This window comes from Solea senegalensis, linkage group LG5 (assembly GCF_019176455.1).
Source record: "Solea senegalensis isolate Sse05_10M linkage group LG5, IFAPA_SoseM_1, whole genome shotgun sequence".
Classification (NCBI taxonomy): domain Eukaryota; kingdom Metazoa; phylum Chordata; class Actinopteri; order Pleuronectiformes; family Soleidae; genus Solea; species Solea senegalensis.
The window spans coordinates 15,516,736-15,540,948 of NC_058025.1; the positions used below are offsets into that span (position 1 = coordinate 15,516,736).

Genomic DNA, 24,213 nt, shown 5'->3' on the forward strand with positions numbered 1-24,213 from the left:
ATATATAATTAACAATTAATGAAAACGTGTTTGAGTGAAAGTTCTTTATTGTCTTTTGTGATTGAACAAGCTCTATAAAATTGTATACTGATTAAAAATAATCTGTTAGTAAAATTTGATCAAACCTGTCACATTTGTTTCAGAATACAGTTTCTAGCAAAAGTACCTAAAGACAGATTGCATAACCCATTTTTCTGTTTAACATATTGTACAATAAAATTACAAAAAAGTCCAAATTAAACGTGGAATAAACATTTAAAAATACAATGACATCAGGAAAATCACACTTTAAAAACATTAACACACATACAAAAATCACTTAAATGGACAAGGAGTGAGTGTGTGTGATTGTATCAGATTTTAAAAACAAACAGATGGGATCACCTGTCTTTTTTGTCATATAACTGTTCATGTTATAATATGAATATTTAATAGGAATAAGAGGAAAGGGCTTTTCCAAGCAGGTCAATGGTAACAGAGAAGAGGAGATGAGGTGTGAACTGTAGAAACCAGAGTAAATATGCTCAGATGCTGCTGTCCATTAAAGCTGCATGCTCATTGCTCCTATGACCTTCCCCGGCTGTGAAGCTCTCCTCTGTGGTTCTCTTCGCCTCTTTGGTCAGCCTCTCGAACCTCTTCAGAAATACGACGAGGGCCACCAACAGCACGGCCTGCCCCACCACAAACACAAGTAAACACACCTGTGAGGCCAAAGCCAGGTCACAGTACCAGTAGTTGCAGGACTCCAGCAACTCCTCCTCAGTTAAATACACCACCAGCCGCCCTCTCAGGTTTGGGGGGGAGCTGCAGTTGACACGCAGGTGTGATGCGAGGCTGGGGGGCTGACGCAGCAGCCAGGCCCGCAGGTAGAGGACACCACAGTCACACACCCAGGGGTTAGCATGCAGGGAAACTGAGCTCAGGGAGGTCAAATGGTCTAGTAGTCCATTAGGGAGGCTAGTCAGCAAGTTGTTGTGGAGGAGGAGCTCGGTGGTTCCAGCAGGGAAACTGTTGGGCAGCGAGGAGGAGGTGAGAGATGTGCTGCTGCAGTCCACCCGACTTCCATGACAGGAGCAAAGGTGAGGGCATGCTGAGGACCTTTGAGCTCGAAACAGGAGGAGTAGACACAGGAGCAGAAGCCTTAACATGGTTACCAGTCACTGCAGGAGAGCAGAGAGGAGAGGAGATTTAATACAGATAACTTTATTCATCCCCTAAGAGCAATGCAGTTTCCACAGTTTCACCACTCCACACACAACCATTCACCAAAACACAAATCCAGAGTGCATGAGGAAACACTGCATGTAGGAGAGAATGTACCAAGCACTATATTAAAAACACAATGGACAGTGCAACAATATAGAGTCGAACTAGGCTTCCCACCTACGTAACATTTCCAAATTCAGATGATGTTTTTATCTCATCTCACCTCTTTTTACTTGTCTTAAGAAGAAGAAGATTGACCTTCTGCTCTGTAGACTGGCCAGAATTCTGCAGCTAGACTCTTATCACACACTGGCTAAAGAGTCTATTTTAGCATCCCTTCACTGGTTACTAGTTCATTTTAGAATATTTTCAGAATTTTAAAGTCGTTGTTTCTACTTTTAGAGCTTTAGTCAGGTTCCTTCATACATTGCTGATCTGCTGAACCTCTACTCCCCAAGTCCTAAGATCAGCAGCTCAGCGGCTACTAGTGGTTCCCCAAACAAAATATAAAACTAGAGGAGACAATTAGTAGCACCTCGACTTTGCTATGCTTTACCACTCACTCACATTGTGCTGCATATCTTGTGACCACTCTTTTAGAAAGCGACTGAAGACCTGGCTTTTTAAACAAGCTTTTAGTTGAACAAGGGTTTTAAATGATTGTCTGTTATATGTGTGATGTATTGTATTATGTTCTGTATTTTGTTGTGAAGCACCTCGAGATTTTACATCCATGAAAGATGCTATCAGTCAGTCATCATCTAACCGCTTTATCCTCCACCAGAGGGTCGCGGGCGATAGGCGGGGTACACCCTGGACAGTTCGCCAGTCCATCGCAGGGCCACACACAACTAGAGACAAACAACCATTCACTCTCACACTCACTCCTACGGTCAATTTAGAGTGTCCAATTCGCCTAATCCCCACACTGCATGTTTTTGGACTGTGGGAGGAAGCCGGAGAACCCGGAGAGAACCCATGCACACACGGGGAGAACATGCAAACTCCATGCAGAAAGGCCCTTGTTCCAACCGGGGCTCGAACCTGGGTCTTCTCGCTGCAAGGCGAGAGTGCTAACCACTACACCGCCGTGTGGCCCTGAAAGATGCTATATATAAATAAAATTTACTTACTTTTGTACTTAATGTGCCTAAAAAATAGTGATAAATACCAAAAAATACATGCATAAATACATAAATAAGTTCAATAAATAGAGCCCAAATATTGCATATAAACCTTAACCACAACCCTTCAGAATAAGTTGGCTCTGCATTCAATAACATGACAGCAGAAGGAACAAATAACTTATGTTATCAGTTTGTCTTCCTGGGACATTGCACATAATGTTGTCCTGATGGCAATTCATTGCCAAGTATATGGTTATACGAAATTGTAATATTAGCCTTTTTGATGACATGTTGCTCCCAGAGAGAGTGCAGATCGGTCATTTTGGTTCCATTGATTTTTGAACAGACTTTTACAATATGTTTGAGGCTGTTTTGGTATTTTACTGACAGACTGTTAAACCAGCAAATAAAGGAATGGGCAAGGAGGCTCTCAATGTACAATAAATACAAGGTAAACATGATGGGTTTTAAAACACTGATGGAGTTAATCTGACACAGCAGATAAACGCTTCGTTGGGCCCACCAAACTTTTTGTGGGAGAACAATATGACACAGTATCGTTACCAAATTCACAATGTAAATCATGACAAGACTAACTTTGTGTATACTATCTAGTTTATTGTTACATTATTACTGTCATTTCTGCATCACTTAATCCTTTAAATTCCAAACTGACTAAAAGTAGCAAAGCTTTTCACTGGATCTGCCTTCATATTCATTAATTTTAAAATTGTAATATTTTGTTGATTCAGCTCTGTGGTAAATTGTCAGTCCTGTCATGCTGTGACTACTATCACACAATAAAGGAGTACACATTTTGATGTACAACTATACAGTATTATTTATTATTTATGGCAACATTCATTCAGATATTATACAAAATAAATGTCATGAGACGTGTAATGTATAAGGATGTGAATTCACTTAACCACAATTAACAAAGAATGATCCTGTAACACAAAGAACTATAATTAATATATGTCAGTGTTTCTTCCTTACATTCCTGGTCAATACCTCAACGGCAGATCCATGTAGTCTAGACATCAATATTTAAGTCTATTTGTGTTTGAAAATCAAAATAAAATATTAAAGTTGCAGAACAGTGAGGTCGTAATAAAGTCTGAGGAGAGGGATTTACCTTCAGTGCTGCTGCGTGTCTTCACGAGAGAATTGTGTGTCTGACAGACACTCTGAGAGGCCGTGTGTGTGTGTGTGTGTGTTACTGCCGGCTGTTGAGCACTGATAAAGACCACTGCCAAATATGAATTCACATATAGTAACTGCCTTATCATCGACTCCCATTTTCAATACAGATGCAAGTCATTTTACTCACCTACTTTTACTTGGTCATTTCATATTCGTAAAAGTTTTGCATTCGTAAATTGAATAATACTACAGTGTAGAAATAGAATTCTGCTACAATACAAATTAGATGTAAAGTATATGCAATGTTTTGCTTCTGTAAAAGTAGGAAAGCTTTCACAGATTATTGGATAATAAAATATGATACTCATTTTTTAAATTTACAAATAAAATAATAATACTGGCAGAAATAGCACAATATTGACCTCTGACTTTTGATGCAGTTGAGATGCCAAGTGAAGTATAAGTACTTCAAAGAAATACTTGAGTGAATGAATATTGTTGTTTTTCAGTAATGTTTGCATCTCCTCTGATTGACAGAGAGAAGTTGCATTGTGTAGTGCAGAGGAAGACTGTCTGCGGCAGATAAACATGAATCAGGAGATAGTGTTCATGCGGCGGATCCACTTCTGATCTCTGCCCTTCAGGGTGCCATAGTGACAGAGGAAGGCAGTGCTGAAGCGCAGCGTAATGTGACACACTGCTCCGCAAACTTCAGAGAAACGGTGGAGCCACACTGACGAGAAACAAGAGTTTATTTGTCACACGTTTCTATAAGTGGGGCACAAGCTGAGCTCACAGTCTTCAGGCAAAATACGCGCCATTCCTCAGCATCAGCAGAGTCGACACAATCGCACACACACACACACACACACACACACACACACTCCAGCATTATTAATTCAAACAAACATCCTCACTGGCATTACTTGTCTCAAAGGAGAGAAATTTGAAATAAAAGCATAAACACAGCATTGGCTCGCCATAGTTTTTGTAACATGTTTTAGTAGCAACACTGTAGGTCATGATTTAATATTACAAGCACAGGGCATTGGTTATAAAGCAGTAAAAATAGGTCCACAGCATTCAGCGGATATGAGTAATGGTAGCATGCTTGCACATGCACCAACCCTCTCATTATGTCAAAGGCTCTCCATTCACAGTTGGCCACTGGCAATAAGTGCATTTTCAGCTCAGCCAGCATGTATAAAAATGCTGGAAGAAGATATGTTGACTTGCCATATGTAAAAAAAAAAAAAAAAAAGGTTCATGAAGGTTTTTTTATGAGCATCATAGAGAAAAACAAGAGCTTAATGTTAAAGTTTCATAAAAGTAAAGTCACTGTGGTACCTTTGTCAAACAAAAAGAGTTTAGGGATGGATACCTGCTGATATCTAATACACACGCTCATGCACCCAAACACACCCACACACACACACACACACACACACACTCACAAACAATATAAAAAAACAATATCCATGTTCACAACCTACATTTCTTTACAAAACATCTTATAGCACACATGTTCATACCCTGACAGAATATTCAAAAAGTCTAGCATTGCATTTATAAATTAGATACACTGACTAGTAATTTAAATTACACGTTAACATTATATATGTTAAGACCATTAAACCACAGAGGGTGGGGCGGGGGGACTCAAAGTGGACAAACATAGAGTTTCAGAGAAAAAATAAAACCCCCCTGATAAAACAAGCCTCCAGGCAGACAAACTATACAAAGCACCAAACTGAAGACAAATGTACACCCAGAGTTGCCAGTGACACAAGATATCCATAGTTCAATGTCCGAAGGTCTCACTGTCATTCAAGGGAGAAACAGCAGGTGGCGTTACAGCTCTGCAGCTTTGCTCTCAGAGGCGTCACTGCTCTTTGTCGTGCATCTGCTGCTGCATTTTGTTCAGCATCTCCTGCATCCTCTTCAGCTGTGGGCAGAGAGCAGAGGGTGTGAGTGAAAGCCACAGATGAAACATTGAGCCTTGTTCACTATGAGGAGTTGTGTGGCCAAGGCTTAATGCATTGTGTTTCTACACATCTTTCATATTGTGATGTTGTGTATGAATTATGAACAATGTTCTGATGTTTACAGTTGGGGGTGCCATCATGTCACAGCTTCAGGATGAGATGAACCTTGAGAGTCTGCACTCATCCAAACATGACCTTTGTTGACCTCAGACTGTTATCTCTTCGTCTCCTGTGATATATATAAACTTGGACTCGGCTATTGCACTTCAAAGGCCTCGGTCAAACTGTGAGTTGTACCAAGAATCTTCTCTGTTAACAGACCGCAATGTGTAATAAATTCATATATTCATGTACAAGCAGCTGAGGTTCATCGAGTGGATACTTTTCTTGATTTTCCACTGTAAATCATAAGAGAATTCCCTGCAGATGTTTTTATCTTCATCATGTGTTTTGTATCAATGTTGCTGATGTATCTATTTTAGGGAAGTAGACAGGAGATATTCCATGCCCTCTGTCATTATTTAAAAATGATAAATGACCTGTATTATTAACTCTTTTCTAGTCTCAATGAGCAATGAAAGCACTTACCACAACACTTTTGCCAGTCACACACTGCCAAGCGCCAACTGTATTTGTAGTTTAGTGTCTAGCACAAGGACACGCCTGCACTCTCGCCATTTGACATTGTGTTTAGAAGCCGGTCTTCCTCCTGATTTACAGTCTGTCCAATTACCTTTTCCTCAATGCTGTGGCAGTAATTGCACCGTAGAGCTCATGCAGTGCTTAACATAGTTTCGACAGCATTGAGTGACTAAAAGCTTGTAACACAATGTATAATTTGTTAAGGTTATAAAAAGAACTGCGTGTGGTACAGACCAAATCACGTAGAGTGGGACTGTTCAGTGAAGGGACTACACAGTAATGGCTTCATAAAAGATTCACTTATTTAAAGGTCCAGGGTGTGATACTTATTGGCTGAAATCAAATACACATCATAAGTATGTTTGTACAAGTGTGTGATCTCTTTAAAATAAGAATCAGTTTGTGGACTAAGTCTTTTGTATGTATGTCAGGTAAGAGCCTTGCTTTACAGAAGTCACCATCATCACTGCCATGTTTCTACAGCAGCCTGAGTTTGCATTTTGATCCAGAAGCTTACTATGCAAACTAAGAAGACCACTATGCTTCATGGTTCAGGAGAGAGCCACAGACTTGTGTGTGCTGACTGTGCCGTCTCACTATTAGATGTTCCATAAAAAACATCAGAAACACGATTAGATTTCCCATGATACAGTTCTAGCACGACTTGGGTTGTATTAAGATTTTAGAAGTTTCCCTGCTAAATGTTGGAGATTAACACATGTTTTTAAAGTTTGATGCTTGTGATTTGTCACATTTTAGTATCGGCTCAGGTCACTTGAAACCTCACCAGAGCAGGTACTAAAAGAAATTCCAGGTAACAGGTACTATCACTAATGGATAAGTAAAATAAACCAAGTAGACTCAAGCCGAGTCATGCTAGAACTGCATAGTGGAAAAGTGCCCTAAATTTCACACAGTGGACCTTTAAAACAGCAAATGACACGTGACATGTGACATACCTCCTCGTCTTTCATCTTGATTAGTTTCTCAGTTTCCACATCTGGAGTGGACAGCGGCAGGATGGGAATGGGACTCTCCATACGATTGTCCTGAGCCAGTTTACTGAGAGGAGGAGGAGGGGGCAGAAGAAGAAGAAGAAGAAAACAGAGTTAAAGGCAGATCTGCACTGACAAAGGACAAAACGTCCTCTTTTGCTCACACATACCTGGTCATCTCCTGTATACACTGCGCTCTGTAGTTCTCATAGTGGACGTCGCAGGTCACGTCTTTCAGATCGTGCATGTGTGAGCGGATCAGCATGTTCCTCAGTTTCACAAAGTCACAGTGTGACTGGTTCTCCACTGGGGAGAATAATTCGCTTTTCATTAATTCCAAATCCACAAATGACATTCCAGCGATATTGGTGATACAACTCAAACATACCTTCAACAATCCCCCAAGGATACAGTCTTCCTCTCACTCTCTGCCCTCGAGCCTCTACCACTGTGTTACTGCCAATCACAGCGAACGGGGTGCACTCCTGCACACACACACACACACACACACACAACCTTAAAACCTTATCTATCCACAGAAAGCCGAGTAAGCATGAGTTCAGCACAGCAATCGCTGAGACGTGTTAAAACATTGCTTGTTTGTTTTTCCTTCAAAGATGTTCCCGGCTGATTAGTGGTTTCATCTCACCTGAGCTGCTGATATGGTTCAGTGCAAGTGGGAAAAGAGGGATTACCCGAATTACCAAACACACTCTCTGCTTAACACCGCAGTGGGCAACTTTTAAGTGTAAACAAGTGCCAATTACATTCAAACCACATTATTTCACACAATGCTGATGAAGCACCTTCACCTCTACAACTACTTTCTCTGAGTTCTTCAGTATAGCAGGGGTTGGTGCTCGTCTCACCTGCTTTTTGCATTGCACTAGTAAGGTGAGACAGGTGTAAACAGGTTGGATTATGATTATGACCCCCAGGCATTGCTGCTGTATACACACAAACGTTCATTCTCTCAGTCAAGTCTGATTGCATGACACAGCTTGTTTTCAGATGTGGGGTGCAGCATAAACAATAATGTTACATGTTTTTCTATTTTCAAGGACCAAACTGAGGCAGATTAATAACATCCACAAGCTTTAACCCTTATGGTATTTTTCACAATAACTGTTTTTAAGGCTAGTTCCCTTTAAAAGAGGCTAACAGTGAACCCTCTGCATTATCTTATGTAATGGGAACATTGAACATTGCAATGTGCAATGATGAGCAAAAGCAAAATCACCTCTGTATTGAGGGGGAGGTAAAGTATCTAATTTAATCTAGATATCTGAACTTAAAATATCTTCAATAGTAGTGAGTAAGAAAAGATTAACATTAATCAATAAAAATTGTGTTATTAATAGTATTAATATTGATTACTATCGCATTATCATAATATTAATGAACCATATTAATTACTATAATAATCATCACATGGTCTTCCTTAATCCTGCAATAACGATAACAATGAGAATCATAATTGCAAGGCACTTTTCAATATTCAATAACCTATATTAGACAGGTACGAATATCATAGAATGAAAAAAGGGATGAAAACTGAAAAAAAAAAATTATTCATTGTAATTATGTAAAACTGCATATTGTTCAATGATTTGTTGCCCTTTTTTTATTTAATTCACAGGAATAAAAGCTCTTGATAATCTTGTTAGGCCTCGGCCTTGAGATTAAGCACAATTTGATTTGTGCTTAACAAATAAAGTTGACTTATTCTGAAATCTCATCAGTGTCTGACTGACCTTCAGCTCTTTGTCAAGTTGTTTGAACTCTTCATCCTCATCGGAGTCACATTCTGGGAACTGGTACACTTTAATCCCAAACTTGTCTATTTCCTCTCGTATCTAGAAAGACACACGGAATAAATGATAATGTGACGGCAAATGCGATGGATTGATTGTGGAGCTGCACGTTTCGGACTCACTCTGTCTTTGAGCTTCTTTATCTCGTTTGGTGTGAGGCAATCAGCTTTTGCAATGAGTGGAATTATGTTCACTTTTTCATGCAGAGCCTTCATGAACTCCACATCCACTGGACGTAGGCTGTGGAGAGAAAACCAGGGAAGTAAAGTTATTAAATCATTCAAAGTTCAAACGCTTTAAGGTGTTGACTCTGTGTATGTGTGTGTGCCTGGTATTCCTTATGTTGTGGGGACCTAAATCTGTTTACACAGTCACATTATGGGGACTTGTCTTCCTTATGGGGATAAAATTCAAGTCCCCAAAACGTAAATGACTACATTTTAAGGCGAAGATGTGTTTTAAAATTAGGCTGAGGTTAGGGTTAGGATTAGGATTAGGCCTGTAGTAATTATGGTTAAGGTTAGAGTAAGTCTCCAGAAAAATGAATGTAAGTCAATGCAATGTCCCCTGAAGTCATAGAAACCAGTGTGTGTGTGTGTGTGTGTGTGTGTGTGTGTTATTACCCATGTCCAAATGGAGGGATGAAGTAGAGACAGCAGTGGACTCTGTTGTCCTGGATATTCTTTCTGTTCAGTCCACTCTCATCTCTGAAGTATTGCTCAAACTGCTGGTCTATATAGTCTGTGATTGGCTTCCAGCTGTCACACACAAACACACACACACACACACTACATTAGCAGGTCCACCATGTGCAGTGAACTCAGGTGAGCACGGTAAATCAGGTCTTCCAGCTCACCACTCATTGTTGTTGACGGCGTCTCCAAACCCCGGTGTATCCACGATGGTCAGTTTGAGCTTGACTCCTTTCTCCTCGATGTCTACAGTGTGTTTTATGATCTCCACTGTCTGGTTGATTCGCTCTGAAAGCATTGCCACAGAGAGCGAGAAGGAATGTTACTGACAGTGAGAAACAACTGAAGGAATTACAGTGAACAAACCGGAGTAATGCAAATTAAATGAGCTCTCGTAATCAGGATTATGTTTTTCATTTCCAGTGGTGGACATTATTCAATTTAATACAAAGCTGCTTAAAGGAGAAAGCTTACTGTTTTACATTTTTGTAAAAATAAACAATTAAGGGTGCAGCAGCAATGTTGGAGGACGTTGGATGTTGGGATGGAGTCTTTCAAATTCTTGAAGATATATTTTGTTTCAGGATTCTCAAGGAGCCCAGGATTATGATACCTGGTGCCATGTTTCCAAATAAGGATATCTTCCTCTTTTTAAGTTTTTATTCTCTCACGCAAAAAGGCATTTACAACCATTACAAGGTTGAAATGTGCACCTCCAGGCCTAGATCAATGGCAGGACATTGTGCAGGAAATGCACTCCATGGAAAAACTGACTTATCCTCTAAGGACTAAAGCAGGGATTGATTTAAAACTCAAAGGAGACATGTATGGTGTCTCCTGTGTTTAGTGTTTAATGTGTTTTCCCCGTAACACATGCTAACTAAAATGAGTAAATAAAGAGAAAACACAAATTGCATGAAAGACAAACATCAATGAAGACAGATGCAGAAAAAAATAACAAATAAGATAAAGACTTACCCTCAGCATTCAGTAGCTTCCTGTCTTTGTAAAGGTCTGTTAGGAACAGGCTGTTGACCAGAGTGGATTTACCCATACCAGACTCTCCTGCAACACACACACACACACATTGATCATGATAAAAACATGAACTTAAAAAAAAACAATTAAAAAAAGACTTGTTGTCACAGTGGATATACAAATATACTCCTGACTTTGTATCAGTCCAGTACTGGTAAGAGTCAGTGGATTATTAGATATCAAGATCCAAAACACTTAAAATTCACATAAAGCATTGGACTTTAAAAAGGTATATAATAAAAAGCAGCAGCAGCAGCAACAGCAGCAGCAGCAGCAGCAGCAGCGGCGGCATTTTCATGTTGCGAGGTATTTATTTCTTCTGAATGAGGGCAGAATATTTGCTCCACAGTTGAAGCATTATGTTTTTGAAATGACACAAATGTGTTTATTAGTGGTTAAAAATGCATATAACGCCTGTATCAGACAGTTCATAATCAATATTGTGTTATCAAATGATAACATATGTGGTATGACACAAAGACTGAAGTATTGCACTAATACCCTGTACATGTTGAATGTTACAGTTGCTGATTTGCACAGAGATGTTGTCTCCACCATTTTTAACTTATCACAGATGGAAGTCACGTTTAAACACTCGGCATCAAACTGACCTGCCACCATCAGAGTGAAATCGAAGCCTTTCTTCACTGACTTCCTGTGGACCTGGTTGGGCAGCGTTGCAAAACCCACATACTGTTTCTCCTGGAACAGAGAAAAAGACACAGAGGAGAAAGGAGAGGCTTTTTAGTCTTAACCACAATATTCCATGAAAGTGATGACGCAGGACTCAAATGATCTCATAGTTACTATAGATTTAATCCATAAATCCAGCATGGTGCTTTATTATGGGCTGAGATTAAACTTCCCAAAGAAGGCCAAATACATTTTACATGATGAGAATCTTTTTACTTTTGGCAGGTTCTACAACATATTTCTACACTGTGGTGCACTTCTTGAACCATTCCATGCAGCTTTATTTGAGAAATAAATACAATACTGCAACTCAAAGTGCATACAATCAAAAAGGTTTCTCTGAATTAAGATAACTATTTGTCACATACGACCCATGCATGGTCAGTGCTATTGCAGGAATTTATGTAGGAATATTTAGAGGTATACAGTGAAACGTGTTTGTCTAGTTTTTCCTCATTGTTTCTGGAGGGACAACTGGCTGGGCCACAAAGAGGTTACTTCTGGACCACATGTGGCCCGCGGGCCGCCATTTGAATAGGCTGGTTCTACGGCTTTATCCTGCACATGAGGGTCACAGGGGTCGTTGGTGCCAATTCCAGCTGACATAGGGTGAAGGGCGGTGTACACCCTGACAGATGGCCAGTCCATCACAGGACTGGAATTAATGGAATATCGACAGGTACAGTTACCACTGATGCCTCACAGGAGCAAGATACATGGAAGGAATCCCGCCTTAACATGTTTTACTTGTATGTTCTTCCGTGTTTGTGTGTATTTAGGGGTTTTTCTGAAGGTCCATCAGCTTGTCCCCATGGTCAAACTAAACTACTACTAACTACTACTCTAAATTGAACTGTAGGTGTGAATGTGAGCGTGAATAGTAGCTCCAGGTTCAGAATAAATGAGTATAATAATATGTAATAGTTTGTTTTCAATGAAAGTAATTTGATTTCCTTTAACCGTTTTTAATCATTTCGGGCTTGACAATAAAGCATTAAGAGTCAGCGACTTAAAAATAGGCAGACAACAAATAACTGCATTTTTAATGAGAACACAACATGGATCTGGCTGCGTCTGATGCTATAAAGTGACCACAACAGACAGTCTGGGTCTGTAATACAGAAAATCTACAAGTGCGTGGAAAAACATGTGTGCAGCATTCCTCTGAGAGCAGCTGAGAAAAGCCAGTGTCTCAGAGTTTCCACTAGCTCGCTGAAAAACATACAAATAGAACAACAGAATAGCCGTCTCTGTCTCGCTGCGTCGGACAGTAGCTCTCAGTGCCGCTCTAGCGTCTCTGCTGCATCTGGCAGAACGTCATCTTCATCCCACAGAGCGACATGTTGACATGTGTAGATATAAATGCACACTCGGGTCCCCGCAGCGAGCACTCACACACACACACACACACACACAGAGACAGAAGCTGCATTCAACAGACGTGAAAAGCTCTTCTTTAACTCTGCAAACACTCCAGTCCAGCACACAGTCAGCATCCTTATACGCTGTCATAACTTGTCACTGGCATTTCCGACAGCTCCCTCGGGTTTAGGATTGCATTTATAAAAACACACACGCACATGCATTTCAACAAAAACACCCAGGTGGTGCAATCGGTGCATTGGACACACACTTGCCAAACACACGAGAGGAGTGAGAACGAATGAAAGCTGCACATGAATCAATGATTAATCATGAAAAAAAAAACAAAAAAAAAACATTTGGAGAGCAGTCAAACAATCTCAGCAGAGAAACATTATGGAATGTGGAAATGTCACAAGAGCAAAGTGAACTCAAAAACAACCACAGAGAAGCAGAGATAACTCATCCTCAACTTTGCTTCTATTCTATTTTTACTGTTCACTGAGATTTTTCCATTCTTCTTGTCTTTCCTGCACTCACTTCTCCCCCAAAAACCCCAAACCTTTTACCTTCTGCCTGGCAGTTCTCACTCGTGGACACAGCAGCCGCTCCACCAGTTTTTCCTGCAGCATTATGGCATCCATCCTAAACCGCTCCAAAACTGACGAACCAAAATAGCCACAGGTCCCGGAGAGTTTCCGAACACGGCCCAGCAAACTGCAAATTCTGCTCCGACTGACTCCTCTCTCTCTCTCTCACTCTCGCTCTGTTCCCTAACACACCTCTTTCCTGTTTGTGCTCTTTAAATATGTGCCCTTTGTTCCTCCTATCGTCACTCTCGTGATTCCTTTTTCCCTCTGCCCTCTTTCCTTACGTCTATCTTTTCTTCCTTCGCCCCACGGCGCTCTGACTCTCCTTGTTCAGACAGGTACAGAGGAATTCTCACTGTGAGGGAGGGAAATGGAGAGAGGCAGTAAGAAAGAGAGGGAGAGAGAGAGAGAGAGAGAGAGAGAGAGAGAGGAGAGAGGTGGCAATTTGAGGGAGGAAATAGGGCAGGGATGGAAGAAACGAAAGTCTAAAAGAAACTCATTCATTCAGCCTGTATTCCCTCCCCCAGCTCCTGCCACTGAAAAATAAAAGTCTCTGCTCAGAGAGAAGTGACCACCAGGAAGAGAAGAAGCAGACGGACAGACATTGTAACAGATATGAAAAAACAAACTTGTTTAAACGGCTCAGCACCACCACCAACAACAACAACAACAACAACAACAACAACAACAACAACAACAACAACAACAACAATACATATAGATGGAAAAGCTGCAAGCTCAGGCCTGTGCAGTGAGATTATCACAAACATTAACCTGTCAATCCTAATGTTTATACTTGTTTAAATACAGGTTTATAATTAGGTAATTAAATCCCTACCAAGAGTGTGTGAATTTTCATTTTACAATTAAATTTTACATTTACAATTAATTTATCTGCTGTTGTTGTTCTTCTTCTTTCTCAAAAATGTCATTAAAATGAATAGACTCACATAATTAAATAAAAGAACTAGTAGAATCAGTTTGTGTCAGCTCCAGGTGTTTTATAATTGCTTCATAAAAAAAGGTTAAAGAGTCAAAGCTGTTCCTAATCAAGGGCACAGATCCTCCAAAGTGCCAGAGAAGAAAAGATCTGAGCGATTGTGAGATGATAAATGGGAGAGAAAAGACGAACAATAAAAATTGTGGTAACACATTCTTGTATTTTTCCCAAATCTTTGTTTCTCTGTGAAGTATTTTGACTACTTTTTATTTGAACATCTAAAAGATTCAACATTTTATTTGCCATTTGTGCACGCACAAACACCGTGCAAGTGCCTCTGAATCTTTTTTACAGTTAGCAGTGTAATGGAGATGTGGTAGACCTGCAAACAACACATTTGAAACATGACCAGAGGAATACACTGCACAAGTACAGACTTCAGAGACTGGCAAATAAAACATAACAAACACAAATGGGTTCTTGCCAACACAACATTTTGCCTCACTAAAATATTATTTCCCCAATATACAGAACATTTATTTAAAGCAGTCAGTCAAATGTTGAATCTTTACTTTTCATCTGCTGTTAAAGGAGTTTAAAATAATTTCTTTTGTGGCCGAGATATATTGGTGTCAATTAAACTGAAGAGATGCTTCGTTTAGAAGAAAGAAAGAAAGAAAGAGAGAAAAGGTTTCGTGTGTGTACCTTGTATTCCTTATGTTGTGGGGACCTAAATCTGTTTACACAGTCACATTACGGGGACTTGTTTTCCTTATAGGGACAAAAATCAAGTCCCCACAACATAAATTACAACATTTTAAGGGGAAGACATGTTTTAAAGTTAGGCTGAGGTCAGGGTTAGGATTAGGTCAGTAGTAATTATGGTTAAGGTCAGAGTAAGTCTCCAGAAAATGAATGTAAGTCAATGTAATGTCCTCTAAAGTCATGGGAACCAGCGCGTGTGTGTGTATGCGTGTGTGCGTGTGTGCGTGTGTGTGTGTATGCACGCGTGTGTGTGTAGAGGTGAATGAGGTATATGTCATGGCAGAGGTTGGACTCGATTGCTTCCAGATGTGATGGTGGTGTGTGTGTGTGTGTGTGTGTGTGTGCGTTACATGGGTGTGTCCCACTTGTACATGATGTGGGCAGCAGAATTGCAAAAAATGCTCTTTGAAATAAAAGAAGCTGAACTTTTTTCTCTTTTTCTTGTCTGCAAGTCGACACACCCCGTGGTGATGCCACGTACAAGGTGTGATGGTTGCGTTCCACTCCACAAGAGGGAGACAGTGGACTCACGTTTGGGCTTTCTGACGTCTCGTGAAAGAAATAAACAGTCTTCTGGAGGAGCTGATGATGAAGACATGAAAGAGTGTGTGAGTGCATGTGCACGGGGGTGGGAGGGACCATTTGAATAGGTAAAAAGGGACAGATGTCTCACAATGTTACGTCCCCATGTCTAATGGAGGACCCCCACCCTCAGTCTTTCTCATTGACCAGCTGTCTCTTTCACTCACACACACACACACACACACACACACACACATACACATGCAAGTCAAATTAGAAATCATGTTTAATTAAGCATCTTTAAATACTAAGTGAAGCCAGACAATTGTGTCATATATGATCTTTGAAGCCTAATTTCACACTATAACACTTAAAATGAATGAAATTAAGTCCGTCTGTCTGTCTATCCATCCATCCATCCATCCTTCCATCCATCTAATATATATATGTTTGTATAGTATTAATTTAAATTAGAATTTCCTCCTCAATCACTACCAGAATGTCTGTATTAAAAGCTTGATACTTGCAAGAGACTGTCAGCGTTTACCAAATACAGGCAAATTATGTGATTGAATAATAATGAAAGTCGTCAAAAAAGCTTCACCAGGTTTGGCTTTACTTTTCTGGTTGAAACAGAAAGCGACAACAAGAGGTCACTGACATGATCATATGACTTTATATACTGAGGTTTGTATGTTTGTATCCATCTTGTTCTCTCCTTTGTTAATATTTTGTTTTGTTGCTTCAACAAATAATCATTTTAGGATGAATTAATCCTTTAATCCCGTGTCTAAAACATTTTCACTAGAGTTGCAATGATTAGTCAGTTTGTCTGACATTTTGTCAACATTTCTTTATTCTCCCTTCTCAAATGTGATGATTTTATGTTTCCCTGGGTTGTACATGAATCTGAGTGTTGGTTATATCCAACAAGAAGTTAGAGCTGTCATATCAAGCTCTGGATCATTTAAACAATTCTAGCATTTTATCAATTCAGAGAAAATATGTAACAGATTTTACAGTTGCAGGCCCATTTTTGAAAAGACGGATGCACTTACTATGTACTGCTATGAAAAGTGCCTAATAAATTAGATTATTTGAATTGCTGAACTGTTTTTAAACAGAGATGAGAAAAATGTGAAGAATGTCCAAACTATGTTTTGTGACTTGTGGTTTTAAACTCTCAGTGTATGTTTTCGTCTTAAAAAGTGACTTCTTCTCTATGATAATATTGTTTCAGAGGCTAAAAGCCGCCATCACTCACTGTGTTTGTTTGTTTGTTGGATGTTCCTGCAGAGGCAGAAATCCAGAGATCGACAAGGCAACGCTCGGCTTCTTCCTCTCTATTCAGACAAAACTGAGGCCTTAAAGGAAGTGACTCACAAAAGGCCACAGCAGTTTACTCCACTGCCAGAGTCCACACACACACACACACACACACACACACACATGCAGGACATAATCCAAGTTATTCCAGTCGAGCAGCGTACCGCAGCATCATTCCCATCACTGCCGAGGCCACCACAAAGTAAATAAAGGGTTTGGGAAATATAATAATTGATCCTGTGATGAACACTAAAGGTACAGTGTGTTAAATTTCATCACCCTTCACTTCTAAGTGTGTTAAAGGCACCTACAGTATGTAGTTACTGTAAAAGCATTCTTTTTCCTTTTTTTTAAAATTCAGGATTCAAAATTCAAAGAGTTTATTGTCATATGTACAGTAAAAAAACACATTCTTTATTGCTGTCCACACAAATGTTAAAAAGATAAAAGTCAAAGAACTAGATAAATAGTTAAAGTCATAAAATAACGCACAATAAGGGCAACATAACTGTAACATGCACAGCTGTGCATGTTGCTGTGCAAACTGAGGTAGATGTGAGTATCGCTTACAATTAAAAGTCTGAGTAAACAGCTGATGTTGTATATGACTTGTCTATGTTAAAAATGTTGTATGTTGTCCATGTTAAAAAGTAAATGGAAAAAAATTCATATATGTATATATATATATATCTAGATCTATAGATATAAATACAAAATACATATATATAGATATATGTATAGATAGATATATATTCTAGTTCCATCACAGACCTATGATGACCAACAGACCATCTATGCTATCTAAGTAGTACAAGCCCAGCTAAAAAATAAGAAAAAGACGATTCATTTGTTACTGCAGAAGTATCTAAGTATCAAAGTCAGCCAAAAAATGTTGACACTGTGATAATAACCAGACTTTAAGTCATGTGGTGTAGCTGTGAAGACCACTGACCATCACTGACCACGACTCTGCATCTCACAGTCGTCCAGCTGGCACTTTCACACCATTAACCCTGAATGCTTCCTCTCAAATATCGACTGAGTGAGTGAGGTGAGAGAGGGGAAGAGGGAGAGATAACGGATGATAGGAGGTTGGTGGGACTGTGAGCTCCCTCCTCCTCCTCCTCCTCCTCCTCCTCCCTGTGCTCCTCTGTTTTCTCTCCTTGGAGATGCAAAGGCCTGCATGCACTTGGCTCCTAAACATGCTAATCTGACAGCATGTAATTGCTCGGGCAACAATAAAATTGCTTCACTGAAGGACACTTGGCCATCGGGGCCCAGTTTTAGCATCTGCCTATTCAGTGACAAAGGGCACTTGTGGCACTTGAGGCTATACTGTTGAATGGTATCCATGAACAATTAGTGGAGAGGATTCAGTCAGCTGAATGTTGCCATGCAGGACACAATCTAGAGGAAAATACTTCAATAATCAATACCTGATGACACATTCTTACATTACAGTAACCATGGACACTGTGGTTTATTTTTAGTTCATTACATATACAATACTACACTTTCCTACTGGTGTAAATAGTAAATGTGTTTTAATTGTCCCCGCCTTTTTATTAAACACAATATTTACTCCAGTTTGAAACTGCTGTTTAATTAAATCATTCAGATATGTTTCAAAAAGTAATGTTTGCAGTGAGTTAGATTGAATGACAAATGTGTGGAATACAGACTTAATTGCTTAAATTAGTGATAAAAGGCAAGAGAGTGTTCTCTTTGTATCTGGACTATAAATGGTGACTTCACAACTTCCCTCTGGAGTTCAATACATTTTCCAAATCTGTTGTTGTTCTGTTTGTTCTGGACATTTTGACCATATCTTCATCTTCATCAGCAGAAACAGTCTGTTCAGCATCTGATTTTTCTTTTTTCACTTAGAATGAATGTGGCAGACACAGGGGTAACACGACACTGCATGTTTTTCTGTTTTTGGACTTCAACTCTCATTGTTTGCCACTGGAGATTTGTGAGTTGCGCTGTTTTGCTGGTAACAAAAAGCAGGCCGTTTATTTATTCAGGCTGTAAACAAGTAGTGGCATGTTAGTTATGTTATCCCATTATTAGACTTTTTCTTGCACAGAGTTTAAACACCAATAATATTTATATTTAATATTTATGTTATGTTGACTAAAAAAAGAGTTGGATTTTGGAAGAAGTTGGATTTTTAATGACAACTATTTTCCAGCATAACATATGGTACTAGTGTAGTAATACTTTTATGATACCTTTCGGAAGAAATATTATGGTAATACCATCTCATTTCCATAGTCATCACCAAATAATAGCTTTAGAATAACAATCATAAATGTGTGCGAAGTATAAGCAGGGATGAATTTCACCTTAATAATATGGCAATTATCAATTTTGATTGCTTCAAATATATTACTGCCATTTTATATCGCACTATCACCAAAGTGGGATTTCCATTAGATAGAAGATGATTATACCATAAACCATAAAGTGTTACCGTTTTTCAAAATGTGAAAACATTTAATGTAGATGTTATATTAAAACTTCTCTTTTCTTGACAAGAGCAGGAACCACAGGGGGGCCACTTTTAATGCACCCACCCAACCCCCCCTAGACAAACCTACTACTGCTCTGCAGCTGCTCCACACCAGGAGCCAGTGAAGGTCCCATCTGTGACAGTGAGAGTGTCTTTAAAGAGTGAGTGAGAGAAAAGTGGAGAATGTTTGAAGTGAAGCCAGACAGGCTCCGTTTACACCTGGCATTAGAATGAATTTTCTGTGATCGGATATTGATCTGATAGCGCTTCACCACATGCATTTAAACCTGGTATTAACATGCGTCTCCTAGGTCCACATCAAGATCTGATTGCTATGCCATGGGAGTTAAACCCAGCGTGGGGAAACATTTCCACTGTCATTTTTGAACTGACACCTCTTTCTGTTTTTGTAACACAATATTTTATTTTTTTCTATGTTTTCTATGACAAGATATGTGTTTTATATAGATTTTTGTTGTTAGTATGATGTCACTTCCTGTCTTGATCTACTGTATGTATATTCCGTTTGCACCTCACTCCTGAGGACCTGAGTGTGTTTCTTAAATGTTTGATATACTATGCCTTTGCCACACTAATAAAGGCTTTTTTAACTTTCCCATAACAAGAGTCCCTTGGTTTTCAAGACTTTTTCTATGAGCGAGTAAAGTACCTATCTTAGTAAAAGTACAAGTTTGTTACCAGAAAATGACTTTGATAGAAGTTGAAGTCAATTTTTAAAATATTACTTCATCTCAGTGGTAGGGCGAGTTGTCTTTCAACTGGAAGTTTGTGGGTTCAATTCCTGGCCCTAGTCCATAGTTTGTCCTTGAGCAAGACACTTAACCCCATGTTGCGGCATGTGAATGGGTATGAGAGATCATCAAGACTAGAAAAGCTTGAGTAAAAGTTGCTAGAAATATAAACAATAAAGTACAGATACGTGAAATTTGTACAGTCATGAAGTATTTGCACTTTGTTACATCACAACACCGTATATAGTAATTGTTATGTTGCAAAAGGCAATGTTTATGTTTCCAGGCAGTAAAAAGTAAACTCTATTAAGACACAGATTTCCTGCTACACACATCCATCTCCTACCTCCACATAAGGGCTGTGGGGGGCAGGAGCCAATCCCAGCTCGCATAGGGTGAACAGCAGGGTCACACCCTAGTCCAGTGGTAGTACCCCCTGAGAAAATATTGAGCTCTTGAAGTTACAACATTATGACCAATGTTAAAATACAGTGGTGTAAATTAAGAACAAAGTCAGCTACAGACTTTTCACAAGAGGCAGATTTATTCAAAATGAATTGCTCTCTCATCATCATCATCTTCCTCACATATACGTCACACACTGGAATAGTGAAATTTGACTAAGATGGAGCTTTCTTTTCTCTTTCTTTTACTCTGATCACATACCCTATACAGTACAACAGTATTTCTGATTTTCCTCCAAGTACCACCAGAGGAAGCTCATGTACCACTGATAGTACCCGTACCACAGTTTGTGAACCATGGCCCTAATCCATCGCAGGGCAAACATACAGAGACAGACAACCATTAACTGTGACATTCATACCTACAGTCAATTTACAGTGTCTAATTAACTAACCCGATCTGCATGTCTTTGGACTGTGGGAGGAAGCTGGAGCACCAAGACAGAACCCACACACACACACACACACACACACACACACACACACACACACACACACACACACACACACACACACACACACAGGCCCCTCAGTCGGACCGGAATAAAACGGCAACCTTCTTGCTGTGAGGCAACAACGCTAGCCGTCACACCAGAACAGAACCAAAGAGCTAGTCAACAAATATCCTGCTGCTGTAGCATAAACACCAACAGGATCTGGTGTTTTTTTTTATTTTAAATGATGACCTGTCATGCAAAAATAACTACAACTATAAAGGCTGCTGTTATGTATGTGTTTTTCTACTACTACAGCTACTTTAGGAATGGTTTTCATTCATATTTTAATCTGATGAGGACAAGAAGCGCTCTTAAAAAAATACATTCACATGATTCATCGAACAGTTCCAAACCAGACACACTGAAAAAGGACTGATTTAGTGAATGTGTAGATAATGATATGACTGTACCAGCACTGGAAATACCTGCAAGTGATTGTAACACATTTACGTGTGGTCAGATTGCATGTTTTCACAATGCTGCTGACCTTCTTTTATCATCTAATCCTTCCTGCATCACTACATCAAGGTGACACATCCCAGCAAACTGCTGATAAAACTGTTATTTTCTGTGATGGAAAATGTTCAGTGAATATCCATCCACCCACCCACACACACACACACATAATTACCACACAGGATTGTGGATGGTGTAGTACAGTCCATCATATCAAAGAGGTGATGAAAACTGTTTAAAAAAAGACTGTTGCCTAGCAACCCAAAAATCACAGCAAACCAGGTTTTTCGAGAAAGAAAAGAGAGGAAGACATGGAAAGAAGAGGAATTAAGAGTGAGACTAGGAATGTTATAGTATGTTATACTAGGAATATTAATTTGGGATTCATTTAGAGATCAATTATATTTCTACACCAAATATAATAATTGTGTTTTTCAGATGTCTCTCTGTCTCTCTCTCCTCCTCCACAACTTGGTTGGTCCAGAATATGAAATTTTCCCTGTGTGTTGAACAGGGTCAGATGCTGTAGTAGATGTGGGCGTTAAGAGTGGATGACAGCCAGTAACAAACCCACAAGATGTAGAAGCTGTGTAGTAATCTGAATAATGAACATGAGTGAACCACGAGTGGATGAACTCACCAGAGATTAGGTTTGTTTTTCCATTATGTCTCATTAAAAAAGGCTGATGGATGCTAATATTTCTGGAGGAAGCAGCGAGATGGTGGTGAGGATGGAGAGGATAGAGGAAATGACTTAGGAGAAGGTTGGAGGAAAGGGTGTAGAGGATAGAGGAAAGACTGCAGGAGACGGTTAGAGGAAAGGATGCAGGAGAAGGTTGGAGGAGAGGGTGAGGATAGAGTAAAGGATGCAGGAGAAGGTTGAAGGAGAGGGTGTAGAGAATAGAGGAAAGGATGCAGGAGAAGGTTGGAGGAGAGCATGAAGGAGAGAATGTAGAGGATAGCCCATGGCCAAGTGGAAAGGGAACTTGTAACCTGTAACCGGAGGGTTGTCGGCACCAGGTCAAAGGGCTGTTGTACCCCTGAGCAAGGTACCCAACCACCATTGCTCCCTGGTGCTGCTCAGTGGCTCCTAATTCTAAGAAGGTTTCTATTAGAGGATGTATTAAATGCAGAGACAGAATTTCCTTAAGGGAATAAATAAAGTATAAATAAATACAGATAGTGGAAAGGATGTAGGAGAAGGTTGGAGGAGATGACATAAAGAGGTAAGAGAAGGCTGGAGGAGAGGATGTAGATGGAGAGGATGGAGAAGAAGGATTCAGATCTGTTAGGTACCATACTGGATGCTGCCTCTTGAGACAGCGGCCTGCTCCACATATGCGTCTATAAATGAAACCTAACCCCACCCCCTCACCCCCTCAGACCTTCAGTCTGCTGATGTGTGTGTATAATGTGTGAAAGCATGTCTGCTGCACTGTGAGCATCTTCACTGAAAGGCAGGACAAACGCACGCGAACACAGGCCTCCGTCTGTCAGAGACGGTAACAATGATGCCGATGCTGCCTCGCGACGCTTTGCTCTGACGAAGCCTTCAAATAAATATGCATTCATAACACGCACTCACAAATAAAAGAAATGAACACATGAACGTGTCTTACCTCCATGCTGTCCTCTATTGGCCGTGAAAGGATGGATGAATGGATGAGCGGATGAGGCGCAGGTGCAGGGATGCGCAGCGACGCCCAGGGAAACAGAAACATGAAGAGGTCAATGCTCGGATTCTCTCTATGTTACAGAAATGCACATGTTTCGTCCACACTCACCAGTTTTCACCGGGATCCGGCTCTTGTACCTGATGTTGCTCGTCATGTTGACCGCTCTCCTCCCTGGATTTCACCGAAGCGACGGCTGACAGAAAGCGGCCACTCGCTTCTCCTCCACAGCCCAGCACAGAGAGCACAGCACGGCACAGCACAGGAGGACGGGCTGAGCTGACAGATGAAGGCTCCTCCTCCTCTTCCTCCTCCTCTTCACACACTCATCCAATCACAGCACAGAGTTTTCTACAAGCTGGGCTCCTACATGGTGCCATGAGGGGGTTGTAGGGTCAACACAGGCCTCACTGACATCAGTGTTATTCTGCATTTAAAGGTCCAGTTTGTAGGGATTAGTGACATCTAACGGTGAGACTGAAGATTATAACAACTGCTGGACTCTCTGCTCACTAATAATGTCCTCTTGAGAGACAAGAGTTAGATCTACTTTAAATCTAGATTATTGTAGTTCAGTCTTCACTTTGTCTCTCTCTCTCTCTCTCTTTTAGGGCAGTCACACATCACCTGAGCACCAGCATCAGTGAGTCCTGCATCATACCAGGTTCCAGGTTGACAGATGAAGCAGCCAGTGCTTTTCCATCACTGTCCCTGAGCTGTATGTGTGTCAGTTTAAAAGCCTGGTAGGGAATCACGACCATTTTTGTTCAATAACACCATTAGTCCCTGTATATTCTTCTATACTTTTGTCTTAACACACATTAACATCCTTTTAAGTGTTGTCGTTTGTCATGTGCAGCTGGGAAAGATCATGGAGCCACAATGAAGTGTTTACAGGACTCTTCAACTATCTGTTAAGTCCACATGCGTTTTTTTGTGTCAACACAAACACAAAAAACCTGATGTAAACAACTAACTAACATTTATCTCTAAATATCACGTTGTAATCTTGC

General features: G+C 40.1%; 2 protein-coding genes across 3 annotated transcripts; both read right to left on the reverse strand.

Annotated features, from left to right (window-relative positions):
* Positions 1 to 380: 380 nt before the first annotated feature.
* gp1bb (glycoprotein Ib platelet subunit beta) lies at positions 381 to 5,130 on the reverse strand. The gene is made up of 2 exons (XM_044026740.1): positions 3,472 to 5,130; positions 381 to 1,160 (listed from the first exon to the last, which is right to left on the reverse strand). The coding sequence occupies exon 2, from the start codon at positions 1,146 to 1,148 to the stop codon at positions 525 to 527; it is 624 nt and encodes a 207-aa protein (XP_043882675.1). The 5' UTR covers positions 1,149 to 1,160; positions 3,472 to 5,130; the 3' UTR covers positions 381 to 524.
* sept5a (septin 5a) lies at positions 5,128 to 23,467 on the reverse strand. 2 transcript variants are annotated; one of them, XM_044026739.1, is made up of 12 exons: positions 23,312 to 23,467; positions 23,147 to 23,160; positions 11,257 to 11,347; positions 10,586 to 10,672; positions 9,772 to 9,895; positions 9,539 to 9,673; positions 9,038 to 9,155; positions 8,856 to 8,957; positions 7,490 to 7,586; positions 7,272 to 7,407; positions 7,066 to 7,168; positions 5,128 to 5,424 (listed from the first exon to the last, which is right to left on the reverse strand). In XM_044026739.1, exons 1-12 carry the CDS (start codon positions 23,355 to 23,357, stop codon positions 5,362 to 5,364), a joined length of 1,116 nt encoding a protein of 371 aa, XP_043882674.1. In that variant the 5' UTR covers positions 23,358 to 23,467; the 3' UTR covers positions 5,128 to 5,361. The 2 variants fall into 2 exon arrangements, with proteins under 2 accessions (XP_043882674.1, XP_043882673.1); XM_044026738.1 differs by lacking the exons at positions 23,147 to 23,160; positions 23,312 to 23,467 and adding an exon at positions 13,270 to 13,650.
* Between the last annotated feature and the right edge of the window lie 746 nt (positions 23,468 to 24,213).